General features: G+C 44.4%; 1 protein-coding gene across 4 annotated transcripts in view; it reads right to left on the bottom strand.

The window, feature by feature from the left end:
* asb2a.1 (ankyrin repeat and SOCS box containing 2a, tandem duplicate 1) overlaps nucleotides 1-14900 on the bottom strand; it is a 26287-nt gene extending 11387 nt beyond the window's left edge. Inside the window, exons 1-7 of one of the 4 annotated variants that reach the window (XR_006374989.1) lie at nucleotides 14705-14899; nucleotides 9405-9761; nucleotides 7731-7841; nucleotides 6635-6804; nucleotides 6397-6552; nucleotides 3794-4039; nucleotides 2366-2537 (exon numbers count right to left, since the gene is read on the bottom strand). Coding sequence is in view for 3 of the 4 variants with exons in the window: in XM_044169745.1 (XP_044025680.1) it covers nucleotides 2366-2537; nucleotides 3794-4039; nucleotides 6397-6552; nucleotides 6635-6804; nucleotides 7731-7841; nucleotides 9405-9754 (1205 nt within the window). In the remaining variant the exon portion in view is untranslated. Of the gene's footprint in view, nucleotides 1-2365; nucleotides 2538-3793; nucleotides 4040-6396; nucleotides 6553-6634; nucleotides 6805-7730; nucleotides 7842-9404; nucleotides 9762-14704 lie in introns of all 4 variants that reach the window. The other 3 variants (XM_044169745.1, XM_044169747.1, XM_044169746.1) reach the window with 3 other exon arrangements.
* Between the last annotated feature and the right edge of the window lie 483 nt (nucleotides 14901-15383).

The raw sequence follows: 15383 nt of genomic DNA, 5'->3' as shown, positions 1-15383 counted from the left end.
ACTCACTCACCGAAGACAGAGCGAGAGCGAGACAGAGGGCACACAAACAGACAGAGTTACAGAGATGCAGTGGTTTTCAGAAAGTTTACAATATTCTCCTTGGCAGGACGAACATAGACTACAAGGCTTTAAGTATTCGGCTTAATAGATTCATTGAGACTGAGATCGACCCGCCAGAAGGATAATCGTAACAGGTTCGAGATAATTAAGAATAGGCAGCTAACTGAAGGTTAAGGCGAAAAGACAGGTTTTATGTGTGGATTTAAAGGCCCCAACAGAGTCTAATGTCAACAGGGAGGTTATTCCAGAGGAAGGGGTCACGACAGGAAAAGGGCCTGCAGCCAGCTGACTAGGGCTGGGTATCGTTCAAACTTTTTTCAATACCAACTTTGTAAAATCCATTTTAACCAAAGAAAATTATATTACGAAGTTTTCACACTGCGCACTTTACCTGGATAGCTGGACTAAAATGAAGAAAATTATGGAATATCTGCACAGTATTGGATCGTATAAAACCTATAAATAAATGTCAAAAGGGACATTAATAACAAACAGTATGTCAGAAAAATGCCATTGTAGTGTCTAGTCTGCCTAATCCAAAGAAGAACGGAATGACGTTTGTGGTACTGGGACACAGTGACCTCTGTGCTAAAGAGAAGCTAGCCCGGGTCTGACAACCATCCTCCATGTCAACTTCAGGAGTATTTCCCTTCGTTATCTATCGGTCTGTAAAGTAAAGCAAAACCATGTTTGCCATAAGAAACGCTCTCCGCCTCGGCTCCAGACTATCCATCCCCGCGGTGGCGAGGAAAGGTTGCGCCGGGGCTTTCATCCCGGTGGACGATGTGGTGAACGGACTCACCGACAAGCAGATGCAGGTTAGCTGCACTGGCTAACTAACAAGCAGCACAAAGTTCACTTAGTTATTTGTGCAGATAAGGAGCTGGCAGTAAAAAAACAAGTGTTTATGATATAAATGATCTGAAAAGGGTCAAACTATCAGTAAAAACAGTTAAAGTGTGAATAGATGAAGCTACAGCAGCTCTACAGGTCTGTTTTGAGTGCACAGACTGGCTCATGTTCAGAGATGCCGTCATCCAGGAGAACCATATCTACCTTGAGGAATATACATCATCAGTGACATCATGTGTTGATGATGTGGTGATCACAAAGACAATAAAAGGTGGGGGAGGTGAGAGCTCTACTCAGAGCCAGAAAAGCTGCTTTTCAGTCAGGAGACAAGGAAGCTTACAACACCGCCAGAGTGAGACTGAAAGCTGGAGAGAATCAGGAGAGACTGAGCGAGACCTCAACACCAACAACATGTGGCAGGTGATGAAAAACATCACAGCCTACAAAAGCAGGAGGCCACGTTACCAGATGAGCTAAACACATTTTAAACTAATTTTGATCTCCTCAACAAAGAGTCAGCTGTAAAGTCTACTCCGCCTCCAGAGGACCAGCCGCCATCAGTATCCACAGCAGATGTGAGAAGAGTCCTGCTGAGAGTGAATATGAGTGAAGCTGCAGGGCCTGAGAACATCCCTGGCCGTGTACTAAGAACATGTGCCAAGCAGCTAGTTGATGGTATTACTGACATTTTTGACATATCACTGTCACACTGTTCCCACCTGCTTCAAGACAGCCACCATCGTCCCTGTACCTAAAAAGTCTGCAGTGTCTGGTCTAAATGACTAACCCCCCGTGGCTCTCACCCCCATTCTGATGAAGTGCTTTGAGAAACTGGTTCTCCAGCACATAAAGAACAACATCCGAGCCCGAGTTCCAAACTCTCCCCTCAGGTACCCGTTTTAAGGTCCTGATGATTAAAACAAACAGACAAGCGCTCATTTGTTCCAACAGCTATTAGCTTGTTAAATAAATAGGCACTTGCACTTTTCTGTAGTAATGCTTTACTGTAATTTGCTTTACTTTACCCCAGACTACTAAACCTAAACTCCCCTTTTTCCTCCTTTCCTATTTTTTATTTTTTTGGATGTGGAATCCATAGCTAGCCTAGCTAGGAACACTCAAGACTAGCCACCGCTAGAGGAAAAGATGCCAGGGAAGGTCGCAAGGTATGGCACACATTTTAGTTGACATTTTTTTCGGTGTATAGGCTACACATTTTTACAATTGGACAATGTAAGAATCATTTTAGGCCTACAAGAATGATAAATGTAAATAAATAACCGTTATTCATTTCCACAGTGTTTGTCAAAGGCACAGGGAACCACTGGAGAGGGGCTATAGAGCTGCATGTGGCTCTGGAGCCGCAGGTTGCCGACCCCTACAAAGACAGTCTTGGAGATCCTCAGGGGGTTTTTGTTATCAAAATAAGGTAGACAATAATCAGTGTGCCTACGTGTCACTTCCTCTCTGGGCAGCGATGTGAAGTGGTAATAACCCGGTCTTTCCAGGTTTGTTGGCGTCAGCGTTCTGAGAGAGGAGAAGCTCCACGATTTCTTCATGTCCATTCTTAGCAGCTTCATACAGAGCGGTGGCTCCGTCAGCAGCCTGACTGTTAATGTCTGCACCTGCAGGGAGGCGGGGAGACAGGGAGGGTCAGGGTTCAGGGTTCACGTGGAGGAAATCCTTAAATCAGAGCTCAACCTTGTTTTGTAAGGACATTACACATCATTCTGAATGTAGCAGCAGTTTAACAAAGAGAAGAGATGACATCACTCCACTGCAGGCGGCACCGCTCTAGTGTTTATACAAAATTTAAATAAAGGAAGGTTTTGTACATACAGATAAGCAGTTATCAGCAGTAACAGTTTAAACTAAAAAACACATAGGTGAAGGTTGAGATGGTGGGTGGAGTATTTTCAACCCACAGTCCAGTGGCTGCCCCAAACTACTGAAAGCAGTTAGCTCAACAGTAGTAGTTAGTACCCTGGTTCCCAAACTGAAGAGCTTATGACATGAGAGGCAAATCTTGTTTTTGCTGACCTCCAGTGTTTTAACTTCTCACTTTGCTGCAGTGATGTAGAAGTGTACTCCAGGGTGTGTTTCCCCCACAGGAACTTTTTCAGGGTAACAAGAACCTTTTGAGGAACTCAGGAACTTTACCTGTTTCAACCAGAGCAACAAGGGACAAAATTTAGTTCCTGTAAGATAGTATCAGGTGTAAAAGACGTCCCTGCTCCCTTATTTCCAATATATAGAGCATCTGTGCTCTCTCTAGCAGCTGCATGAGCCATGGTGGTGAGCACTATGGCACTATACTGATTTTCTGCCAGGTTTTGCAGCCAAAGTTCAGTTTAGTATCTCTATAATTTCAGGTCTGTCAGAAAATATCAGAGAGGATGAGGATAGGTTAGAAAACTAATATTGTGGTTGTTTACATTCCAATGTAGTCTGTCGCATCCTGTTTAGATGTGTTTTATGATTATGTGTCACTCTACTCTGTCATTCTACACACTACCTCACTAAAACTATTAATTCTTGCACAGTTTGTGTAAAACTGGAGTTAAGGGTTAAGTGGTTAGGGTTACTCTGGCAGTTCCAAGAGCTGACTTGTATTGACAGTTATTTCACAAGGACCAGGTAATTTTGAGTGACAGTTTGAGGCTCAGCTCAGATGAACGATCCCCTCATGTACCATGTTTGAGGAATAAGTGCAGCGTGGTGAGCTGCCCGCTCTGAGACGCAGTAAACATCGGCAAGCTGTTGTACATGTTTGTGAGTAGCGGCATCAGTTAGCAATTAGCAGTTATCAGTAGCAGTAGTGGTAGCAGTTAGCAGAAACAGAAGCAGTAGAACGATAAGATAAACCATCCTCTTCGTGTACCGTGTTTGAGGAGGAAGCGCAGCGTGGCGAGCTGCCCGCTCTGAGCTGCAGTAAACAGTGGTGAGATGCCATACATGTTGGTGAGGTTGTGTTTGGCTCCGGCCTTCAGCAGCATCTCACAGATCTCCACGTTGTTTCGACACACTGCTTCCTGCAGGGCAGTCCAACCCTGAATACAGTGAGTGTTCACGGCCGCACCATGGTTCAACAACGCCGCCACCATCGCAGCACTGTTCCTCTCACAGGCTGCAGAGGAAGAAAACAAGAGTTTAGTGACAGAATATCCAAACCACAGAAACTACGTTTATTAAAAGGGACAGGTCACCCAAATCACAAAAACATCCTCACTATCTCTCTCAGCTTCTGTCGACACCAGCTGACTCCTTAAACAGAGATCACAACTTATCAGAACAAATTATTTTCTCCTAGGGTTCATATTTACTCTGTAAGACCTTTAGAGGTAGACTTCATGAGTTGTTCATTTACTGCTCACTTCCTCGCTTTATTGGAGTGTTTTAATTTCATCCAACATGTCCAAGGTCCCACACATGAAAAAGGTCACACATTGGATCTGGTCTGCTCTACAGGCCCTGCCAGCTCTGACCTGCAGAGCCTGGACTTGGCTGTCTCTAATCATCCTCTCATCTCCTCCAGCATAAAAACAAAGCCCTTTCTGGACTGTCTGTTTTTCTCGAGTCCACTGAAGTCCACCAGTCGGCGGCTTGAGGGGCTCTACAAAAAAGTTCCTTGATTTTTTCCAAGCCAAGGTTGATGCAATCTATATGCAGTTACAGGTGTACTATCCTTCCACACCCTCACCACTGACAACTACATCTGGCTCTCAATCAGAATGCTCCTTCTCCACCCTCTCCCAAGTCGATGCTGCAGACATCATGGAGCTGGCCACAAACTCCAAGACCTCCACTGGCTCTCTGGATCTGGTGCCCACAGCCTTGGTTAAGGCATGTCTACCTGCTCTGTCAGTGTTGTTAACACCTCTCTTAGGTCTGGCACTGTTTCCTCCACTCTCAAAAAGGCTGCTGTTGCACCCATTTTAAAAAGCAAGGACTGGCCAGATTATCTGAATAACTTCCATCCCATTTCCAACCTTCCTTTTCTTGCCAAAATCCTGGAATGAGTTGTTGCCCATCAAGTCCAGCAACATATGTCCAACCATGAGTTTTATGAACCCCTACAATCTGGTTTTAGCTGGTTTTAAGCACAGCCTTAATCAAGGTGACAATCGACCTCCTCACTCCAGCCAATTCAAGTTTTGTTAACATTCGCATTCTGCTTGACTTCAACACTGTCTGCATTAACCTCACCCACATGGCCGAGCATCCACTGGTACCCCCCTTTCCTGGTTCCAGTCTTATTTTGCTGATAGGAAGCAACTGGTTAAAATCAGGGTATCTAAATCCAACCCTGTCCCTGTCAACCAAGGGGTACCCCAAGGCTCGGTACTCAGCCCACTACTTTTCATCATCTACATGCTTCCTTTGGGTCACATAATCGGACGTTACAGATGTAGTAACCTTTGCTATGCTGATACCCAACTGTAACTTCACACAACACCTCCCCCCTCCTCCCTCCTCGGTCACTCATAAACTGCCGTCATGACATAAAAAACTGGATGACATCCAACATGCTCAAACTCAACACCAACAAAACAGAACTCATGGTTGTGGCGTCTATGACCATACTCTGCAGGGTTGGTGATTTGGTACTGTCTATTGACGGCTGCTCCATCTGCCCCTCTTCTAAGGTCCCAAGGTGTCATGTTTGATTCCACCCTTTCATTTGAACCACACTTAAAATCCATCACCAAGTCTGCTTTCTTCCACCTGAGGAACATCTCCAGACCCCGGTCATTCATTCCTGACTCTGTTGCAGAGACCCGCATCCATGCATTTGTTCCATCTCGTCTGGATGACTGTAAAGGCATCCTAAATGGACTGCCTAATAAAGCCCTGGACAGACTCCAGTATGTCCAGAACTCCGCTGTCTCACAGGCAGCACAATCCCTATCGAGTTTCATGTGACATTTAAAGTTCTCCTCTTCACCTACACGTGTCTTCATAACTTGGCTCCTAAATGCCTCCGTGATCTCCATCACCTCTTGCAGTCTGCGCTCCTCAGAGAACGGACTCCTCACACCAGGCTGCTTTCTGTGGGGGACAGGGCCTTCAGTGCTGCAGCTCCTATGGTCTGGAATGCCCCCCCCGCCTCAATCCACAATGCTGTCCGTTTCTGTTTTTAAATCTAAACGTAAGACTTTTTTTATTAACGTAGTTTTTTGGCTTGTTTTCTGTATGTAAAGTGTCCTTGGGTAAATGTATTATTATTATCATCATTAGATAAGTTTAGGTGTTGGGATCGGGACTGGTAATCAGTAGCCAACAAAGGCGAAGTCCTATAACAAAATATGTAAGATAATCTGAGCACCAAAACAGCTTTGTGATAACAGGCCCTAAAAATGACCACCACCCGCGGTCCTGTTCGCATCCACAGCCTCCACTTTTGCTCCTTCAGTGAACTGTGGCTCTGAAGCTGCGAGTTGTTCAGGTTTGTTGGGAGCTGACATTACTTCCTGTTGGTTTTACCTTTGTAGAGCGGAGTCTCTCTGTCATAGTTCGTGATGTCGATGTCCGCTCCGCTTTCCAGCAGCACCTGAACGCAGTGAAGCTGCTCTTTGCTGACGGCGACCAGCAGCGCAGAATCCCCGCGCTCCGTTCGCTTGTTGATCATCCCCGGCTGAGCTGAGCACAAAAACACAGACAGCAGGACTTCGCTTTTCTGTTCGTTGTTGTGGTGTCTTCGTGTGTGTGCATTTCTATCTACCTGACAGCAGCACTCTCAGGCAGGTGTCCTGGCCGTACCACGCCGCGTGGTGAATCGCAAGCCAGCCTGGTTTACTCGGCAGCATCAGGTTTGTTCCCGGACGCATCACCAACGCTTTCACTCTGCTCGCATCACCATCGTGGATTGCTTTGAACAGAGGCTCCTCCTCTCTGCAGGGAAAAGACCCAGCAGCAGTCAGAAAGCGGCCATACCAGCCCCTCAAACGCTCCCAGTTAGTGTTTTAAACAACGCACTGCAACTTAACACAAGCAAATTAAGAAAACATCTTCATCAACATACAGTATGTGCAGCATTTAGGAAACGCGCTGCAAATACAAAAAGGACAAACAGGTTTTTCTGTTTAGTTTCTGATCTGCAGCTGCACTGAGAGTCATACGGTGAAATCTTTTCCTCAAATATAAATATATATTATTTTTAAGTTTCGACTGTTATCCTCTGATGGACGAAGCTCTTTGATTTGACAGGCTCAGGTCGCACAGCGCCATCTTGTGGCCACGGCCGTCACAGCAGCTTCATTAGTGACTTAATGCCAGTAAGATAATTACTGCATGAGAGTATAGTGACCAACCCTGGATGTGTTTCCAAAACAGGATAGTAAATATCTGTCACACACTGAATCTCCTCTCTAATCACTTTCACATGAACGGAGGATTCAGGAGTCACACACCTTTTTGTCCTCTGGAAACACTTCCGTTGTCGTTTTGTATTTGCAGCGCGTTTTCTAAATGCTGCAAATGTGTTGATGAAGATGTTTTCTTAATTTGCTTGTTTGTCTATTTGCATGTGTTTTCTTAAGGATGGCTGCTTGTTTTCAGCTGCTACATACAATATTAATAATTATACAGAGGAATAAAGTTCATGTTTATTCTCAGGTTGACAAAGTTTACATTTAAAGGGTCATTTCGCCCGAAATATAAATAGCTCTTAGGTTTTTCTGGAATACCTGGAAGGTTGTCCTGGGATAAGAAAAATATCCTGCTCTGATCTGTTTCCTCTAAAACTGCACAACTCACTACTAATACATGATACATGGTTCCACGTACAGAGATGATTTTAGGAACAGAATCTGACTCACTCTTCAGGTTCTGGAGCGATGTGGACCAGATTGCCGTCAGCTCTGCGATACGCCACCATCCTCTTCCCAGAACCCGTCATAAAGTGACTGACTGTTCCATCAAACGTCCTCCTGCCAACAACACCAAGACCAAGACCATAGCCAATGAGAGCACAGAGACTGACATTTGGTCTCGACGTTAGACCAGGGCCCGTATTTATCAAGCGTCTCTGAATCCTTCTGAGGAAACAGTCGTACCTTAGAACAGGACTGTGAGTACACACTGACAAGACACTCATGTGACTTAAAAAGTAAAAGTGAATAAAATAAAGACCAGTAGAAAACTTGACTCGGTTGTGGACTGGTCAAAGTTGGATTTATTAGCCTACTGCAGAAATTGTTGGTTGTGCATTTTCCCTGTTGCTGTAAGTTTGGAGGACCTTGTCTTTTTGCAGAGAGCATGTGTTCTCTTTTGCATCCTGCACAAGGTCAGTCAAAAAGAAATATACATTTTTTGCCAAAACAATCTTTTAATAAGCTCATCGTCATCAATGAACATATCTCTGACCTCCATTTCACGGCGACTCCTGAAAGGTCAGGACTCCTCTGCAGGTCAAATAAATATCAGCACAGAATGAAGCCATTTCACAGGTTAATCAAATTATTTAATCTAGTCCTAAAAGTAGGATCAAACATTAGTTACTGTCAGACTTTTTGGCCGGTTAGGACTGATTTCCTACTCTGAGACAAGTGATAAATGTAGGCTGTGTATTATTTACAGTATATACCTCTTAGATGGCTCTGTTCCAGCATCTTCTAGTCTTCTAACATCTTGTAGTAATCAGAAGCTAATCAATGCATCTGATCTGCATCTACAGACTGTGACCATAAACTGAAATAAACTGTCTGTAGATCTGATCTGAGATCTGTTGGAGGACTTGTCAGAAAGCCTGCTGTGCCCTCTTGTGGTGGACGGAGACATTGTTCCAATTCCCTTTTATTAGCAGGTTCGAGCAGACGGACGTGAAATGTTGGTTCCTTTTCTAGTTCGTCCCCTTTGTGTGGATAAAGTATTACCATGTTGTAGTAATCTGATGTTCTTGTTTCCATCTGATTCAGCTAGAGGCAGATGTTTGGTAGGGCTGAGCTGTCGGCATTTCTTTGATCTATGACCGAGTTGGTGTGATGCAGTTTTTATTTCTTCACTTTTTCTTTATCATTTTACGTATTTTTCTGTTATTAGTTTTATTCCTTCTTAGGTTTACGGCTTCTTAGAAAATTGTCATACTGCTAATTATTTCTATTCCTGATTTGAGTTTCCGTAAACTTAATTGCCTTGTTCTGATAGTTGAATTGCAATGTGAGTTTAACGCGCAGGATAATCTCAGCATTTATTATTCCCATGTATGGATGTTCTCATTTACATTTGCGAGCTGCAGTACATCATCTGCCCGTGCTGGACTCCTATTTTTAATTCATATATCTGTATTTGTTGTATTTGTTTAACTTTTCAAAACTAGAAACAATCTGCCTGAATAATAGTAATAATAATAACCATCTTCATTAATAAAGAGTCTCCTCTGGTCTCACGTCTGTATCGATACTTCAAGCAGTAAAATACTTGAGTATTATCGAGACACTGTTTTTTAGTAGGTGCTCACAACATGAAGGAGGAAAAACTGTGAGGTGACATACGGATCAGGAGGCTTTTCACTCGGAGGATTTGGAGAACTGTAGTGTGCAGTGGGCTGGGCTGGAGGTGGATTATGGGCACTGTAGTTTGCAGGTGGATTGTGGGAGCGGTGGCTGGGTTGGCTGGCGTTTCTGACTGTAGGGTTCAGGCTGTTGCTGTCAGGTTGGTGAGGAGACGCGGTGGCAGTGGCAGCAGTGTTGGTGTTGGCGGTGTTGCGGTGTGTGTCGGTCAGACTGCGCTCGATGGCGAGATGCAGCAGCTCGTCATCACTCAGGTTACTGTAGAGAGAATAATCTTCGAAGGCCAGACTGGGAGCTGCTGATCCAGAGCGAGAGATGCTGGCTGCCGCCATGATGGAGCTGTGAGGTCAGACAATGATAGAGTTTACTGTCTGAAACAAACACTCAGCAAGAAGAATCACAATGTTCAAAACAGGATCAAAGAGTTTGTTTTACCAGACAGCTACAGATTTTCACCACTGCTGTGTTGACTGAACTAAAGGAACTCATAAATAATGAACTTTTGAACAAGCTGACATATTTTCTGTTTTGTTTTGAGTTGGGATCATACCCACTAAGCATTAGACGTCATTTCAACATCGCCTCAATGTTTTAGATATGATATAGAACAGGATTGTGGGCTAACATAGCCCAGTTTTAGACCATATTTTAAAAACATCGTTACATATTTTAAAAATGCATAAACAAACCTATAAATATGTAACATAAGCACTGCATACCCCTGCGTTTATAACTGTTTATTTTCTGTCATATAAACAGATTCTGTTTACTCATATGCCACAATGCAATGTGACGCTGAATACACGTCTAACATATGTCTAACAGGGTAGTTTCATTTCTTTGGCATGGTCTATGCGTAGCCACGATTTAGCTTCTAAGTGGACCGGCTATTTGTAGCCCACTTCTAGCCAGAATAGTTTCATTGTAGTTTTGTGGTCTACACAACGTAATTTCGCCTTAATGTTTCATATAAAATGTCATAAATATGGAACTATACAAGCTGTGTGCTGCCAACAAGAATCTTCCAGGACATCGCAATGGGAGACGTTCTGTACATTAATGTAAAGTAAGAAATTGTGCTTACTGGTGTTCGCATGTGCTAGTACTTTGCACTTTCTGGCAGAATGGTTTTAGGAAGTCTGGTGACATATTATAAAACATGAAAAGATGTCCATATTGACAGGAAAATGTGGCGGATGGGGTTACCCACAGGACCTTACCTTGGGAGACTGGGGTACAAGTCCCATGTGGGGCATGTTCTTATACAGACTTAATTGAGAAATTTGGATGTAGTTTTTTAGTTACGCTAGTGACAATAAGCTATTATTTGCACAAATGTGAATCTTATAACAATTATTTTGTTCAGACATATATGTAGTAGTCATTCAATAGCCGTCTAATTGATTCCTAGGCTATGGTTAGACGTCTACTAAACTTTTACTTTTAAGAGGGCACAAGCGAGTGTCTTCTTGTGCCAGTAGTCCCAAGTCTGGATAAATGCAGAGGGTTGTGTCAGGAAGGGCATCCGACGTAAAACACATGCCAAATTAAAAATGCGAATCGTGAAAATGACTTCCATTCCAGATCGGTCGGGGCCCGAGTTAACAACGACCGCCACCGGTGCTGTTGACCTACAGGGTACCGGTGGAAATTGGACTACTGTTGGTCAAAGACGGAGAAGGAGAGGAGGAAGGTGTGTTCGTAGGCAGAGAGAGAAGAGGAAAGCTAAGAATGTAGACCTGACAGTAGGGACTTTGAATGTTGGGACTATGACAGGGAAGGCTAGAGAGTTGACTGACATGATGCAGAGAAGGAAGGTGAACATACTGTGTGTCCAGGAGACCAGGTGGAAAGGTAGCAAGGCTAGAAGCTTAGGAGCAGGGTTCAAGTTGTTCTACCATGGGTCAGATAGGAAGAGAAACGGAGTAGGAGTTATCCTGAAAGAGGAGTTTGTGAGGAATGTTCTAGAGGTGAAAAGAGTATCAGACAGGTTGATGAGTCTGAAGCTGGAAACTGAAGGGCTGATGTTCAGTGTTGTGATTGGTTCTGCCCCACAGGTAGGATGTGAGTTAGAAGAGAAGGAGAAGTTCTGGAGTGAGTTAGATGAAGTGATGCAGAGCATCCCCAGAGGTGAGAGAGTGGTGATTGGTGCAGATTTCAATGGGCATGTAGATGAAGAGAAGAGGTGATGAGAATGTGATGGGCAGGTTTGGTCTTCAGGACATGAAACGCAGAAGGACAGATGGTGGTAGACTTTGCAAAGAGGATGGAAATGGCTGTAGTGAACACTTTCTTCCAGAAGAGGCAGGAACATAGGGTGACATATAAGAGCGGAGGTGGAAGAAGCACTCAGGTGGACTACATCTTGTGTAGACGTTGTAATCTGAAAGAAACCAGTGACTGTAAAGTAGTGGTAGGGGAGAGTGTAGCCAGACAACACAGGATGGTAGTGTGTAAAATGACTCTGGTGGTGAGGAAGCTGAAGAGGACAAAGGCAGAGCAGAGAACGAAGTGGTGGAAGTTGAAAAAGGAAGAATGTCGTGTAGTTTTCAGGGAGGAGCTGAGACAGACTCTGGGTGGTCAGGAAGTGCTCCCAGATGACTGGACCACTACAGCTGATGTGATCAGGGAGACAGGTAGGAGGGTACTCAGTGTGTCATCTGGACAGAGGACAAGCGGACAAGCAGACTTGGTGGTGGAACGAGGAAGTGCAGGAGTGTATACAGAGAAAGAGTTTAGCTAAGAAGAAGAGGGACGCTGAGAGGACTGAAGAGAGTAGACAGGAGTACAGGGAGATGCAGCGTAAGGTGAAGGTAGAGGTGGCAAAGGCCAAACAAAGAGCATATGAGGACTTGTATGCTAGGTTGGACACTAAAGAGGGAGAGGTGGATTTGTACAGGTGGGCCAAATAAAGAGATAGAGATGGGAAGGATGTGCAGCAGGTGAGGGTGATTAAAGATAAGGATGGAAAGGTACTGACAGGTGCCGGGAGTGTGATGGGAAGATGGAAGGAGTACTTTGAAGAGTTGATGAATGAGGAAAATGAAAGGGAACGAAGAGTAGAAGAGGTGACTGGTGTGGAGCAGGAAGTAGCAAAGATTAGCAAGAGTGAAGTGAGGAGGAGGTTGCAGAGGATGAAGAGTGGAAAGGCAGTTGGTCCGGATGACATACCTGTGGAGGTATGGAAGTGTCTAGGAGAGGTGTCAGTAGAGTTTCTGACTAGTTTGTTTAACAGATCTTGGAGAGTGAGAGGATGCCTGAGGAATGGAGGAGAAGTGTACTGGTGCCAGTTTTTAAGAACAAGGGAGATGTGCAGAGCTGTGGCAGCTACAGAGGAATAAAGCTGATGATACAGTGAAGTTGTGGGAAAGAGTAGTGGAAGCTAGGCTAAGGGCAGAGGTGAGCATCTGTGAGCAGCAACATGGTTTCATGCCTAGAAAGAGTACAACACATGCAGTATTAGCTTTGAGGATGCTGATGGAGAAGTACAGAGAAGGTCATAGGGAGTTGCATTGTGTCTTCGTAGATTTAGAGAAAGCGTATGACAGGGTGCCGAGAGAGGAGCTGTGGGATTGTATGAGGAAGTCTGGAGTGGCAGAGAAGTATGTTAGAGTGGTGCAGGACAGGTATGAGAGCTGTAAGACCGTGGTGAGGTGTGCTGTAGGTGTGACAGAGGAGTTCAAGGTGGAGGTGGGTCTGCATCAAGGATCGGCTCTGAGCCCCTTCTGGTTTGCTCTGGTGATGGACAGGCTGACAGATGAGAGACAGGAATCTCCATGGACTGTGATGTTTGCGGATGACATTGTGATTTGTAGTGAGAGCAGGGAGCAGGTCTGCTCTGCTCTGGAAAACAGAGGAATGAAGCTTAGCCGCAGTAAGACAGAATACATGTGTGTCAATGAGAGGGACCCAGGTGGGACGGTGAGGTTACAGGGAGCAGAGGTGAAGAAGGTGCAGGACTTTAAGTACTTAGGGTCAACGGTTCAGAGCGATGGAGACTGTGGAAAAGAGGTGAAGAGGCGAGTGCGAGCAGGTTGGAGCGGGTGGAGGAAAGTGTCAGGTGTGTTGTGTGATAAAAGAGTCTCAGCAGGAATGAAAGGAAAGGTGTTGGAGACGGTGGTGAGACCAGCGATGTTGTACAGCTTAGAGACAGCGGCACTGAAGAAAAGACAAGAGGCAGAGCTGGAGGTAGCAGAGCTTAAGATGCTGAGGTCCTCTTTGGGAGAGACGAGGACGGACAGGATCAGGAACGAGGACATTAAGATGCTGAGGTTCTCTTTGGGAGAGACGAGGACGGACAGGATCAGGAACGAGGACATTAAGATGCTGAGGTTCTCTTGGGAGAGACGAGGACGGACAGGATCAGGAACGAGGACATCAGAGGGACAGCTCATGTTAGATGTTTCGGAGATAAAGTCAGAGAGGCCAGACTGAGGTGGTTTGGACGTGTTCAGAGGAGAGACTGTGAATATATTGGTAGAAGGATGCTGAGGCTGGAGCTGCCAGGCAGGAGGTCTAGAGGAAGACCAGAGAGGAGATTTATGGATGTAGTGAGAGAGGACATGAAGTTAACTGGTGTGAGTGAAGAGGACGCAGAGGACAGGGTTAGATGGAGGCACATGATTCGCTGTGGCGACCCCTGAAAGGGAACAGCCGAAAGGAAAAGAAGAAGATTAGACTAGTTGGCTATGTACCATTTAAACGTCTAAGACGTCAAATCAACAGAAAATTGTTCAGTGGGTAAAGAGGAATTATGTGTTAATGGACTCCTTCATGGATTTGTTACAACCTGAGAAAAAATTCATGAACTGAGCAAAAGACTCAGTAACAAAGAACTGTACAAATTGTAAATAATTCAAATGTTTTGGTAGATGATCAGGCAGATCAGTGTCAATGCATTCAAGAAGCATTCAAGATGGATTGAAATCCAATGTGCAACAGCTGAATGTGAAAAGACATAATAAGTTCTGAGTGAGCTGTAATGAACTGTGCAGCCTTTCGGGGGCGCTAACAGAGTTTTATACTGTTGGTTTAATTTCTTCAGTCTGTTTCTTTAATAAACCACTGAGCCAGCTAATCTTTGACCCAGTGACACCAGTATTTGTCCTGATACAGAAAAACTACTAACTAACTCAGCTCACTGTAACAAAACAGCAGAACAGTCACACAAACAGCTGCAAACAGCTGGTAAAACATCAAACAAAACTTTATAGACAGCAGCAGTAACACTGTATACAATCAGCAGCAAAACCAGAATGTGACTAAACAAGAAAAGTTCTCACCTCTTTTTTAAAAGTGTTTCTTTATAAATCCAATGTTTCCTCTGAGTTAATGCACGTCAATATGTTTTATCAGTCTGCTGTCTGTCTGTCTGTTCTGTCTGTCTCTCTCTCTGTCTGTCTGTCTGTTCTGTCTGTCTGTTTGTCTGTCTGTCTGTTCTGTCTGTCTGTTTGTCTGTCTGTCTGTTCTGCTGTCTGTCTCTCTCTCTGTCTGTGTCTCTGTAATGCAGGCAGCGCAAGACACTGTGTGGATGGGGATGGGGGGTTGGAGGAGGGGTTACTTGAGGTTTATTTTAAGGCCCTGCAGTCCGATCTTGTTGACCAGCTGAACTCTGATACTGACTCTAATATTACAGGCGCATTTATCTGAACCAGCAACACGACAGACTCTGAGTAAAGTATTTTCAAACACTTTAAACATAAAAAACATGTTTTATGTGAAATAAAGACGAGGTAATAAACTGGATTAATATCAGATCAGTCTCAAATGAATCCCTACTCTGTTTGAGTTAATCCTTAGTCTATCCAAAGGTTAATATGTAATCTGCTTGCTTTTTGTCGCTTCATTTATTGCTTACAGATACTTAAAAAGTTTTGTGAATCCAGGTTTAACATCATCAATCACACAGTTAGGTAGTACAACCAAATTTAAGCCACTGCTACACTACCTGCAGACGCCATG

The sequence above is a fragment of the Siniperca chuatsi genome, linkage group LG16, assembly GCF_020085105.1.
Source record: "Siniperca chuatsi isolate FFG_IHB_CAS linkage group LG16, ASM2008510v1, whole genome shotgun sequence".
In the NCBI taxonomy this organism is placed as follows: Eukaryota; Metazoa; Chordata; class Actinopteri; order Centrarchiformes; family Sinipercidae; genus Siniperca; species Siniperca chuatsi.
Note: the sequence above shows the minus strand (reverse complement) of the source record. Positions and strands in the feature narration are given on the sequence as shown.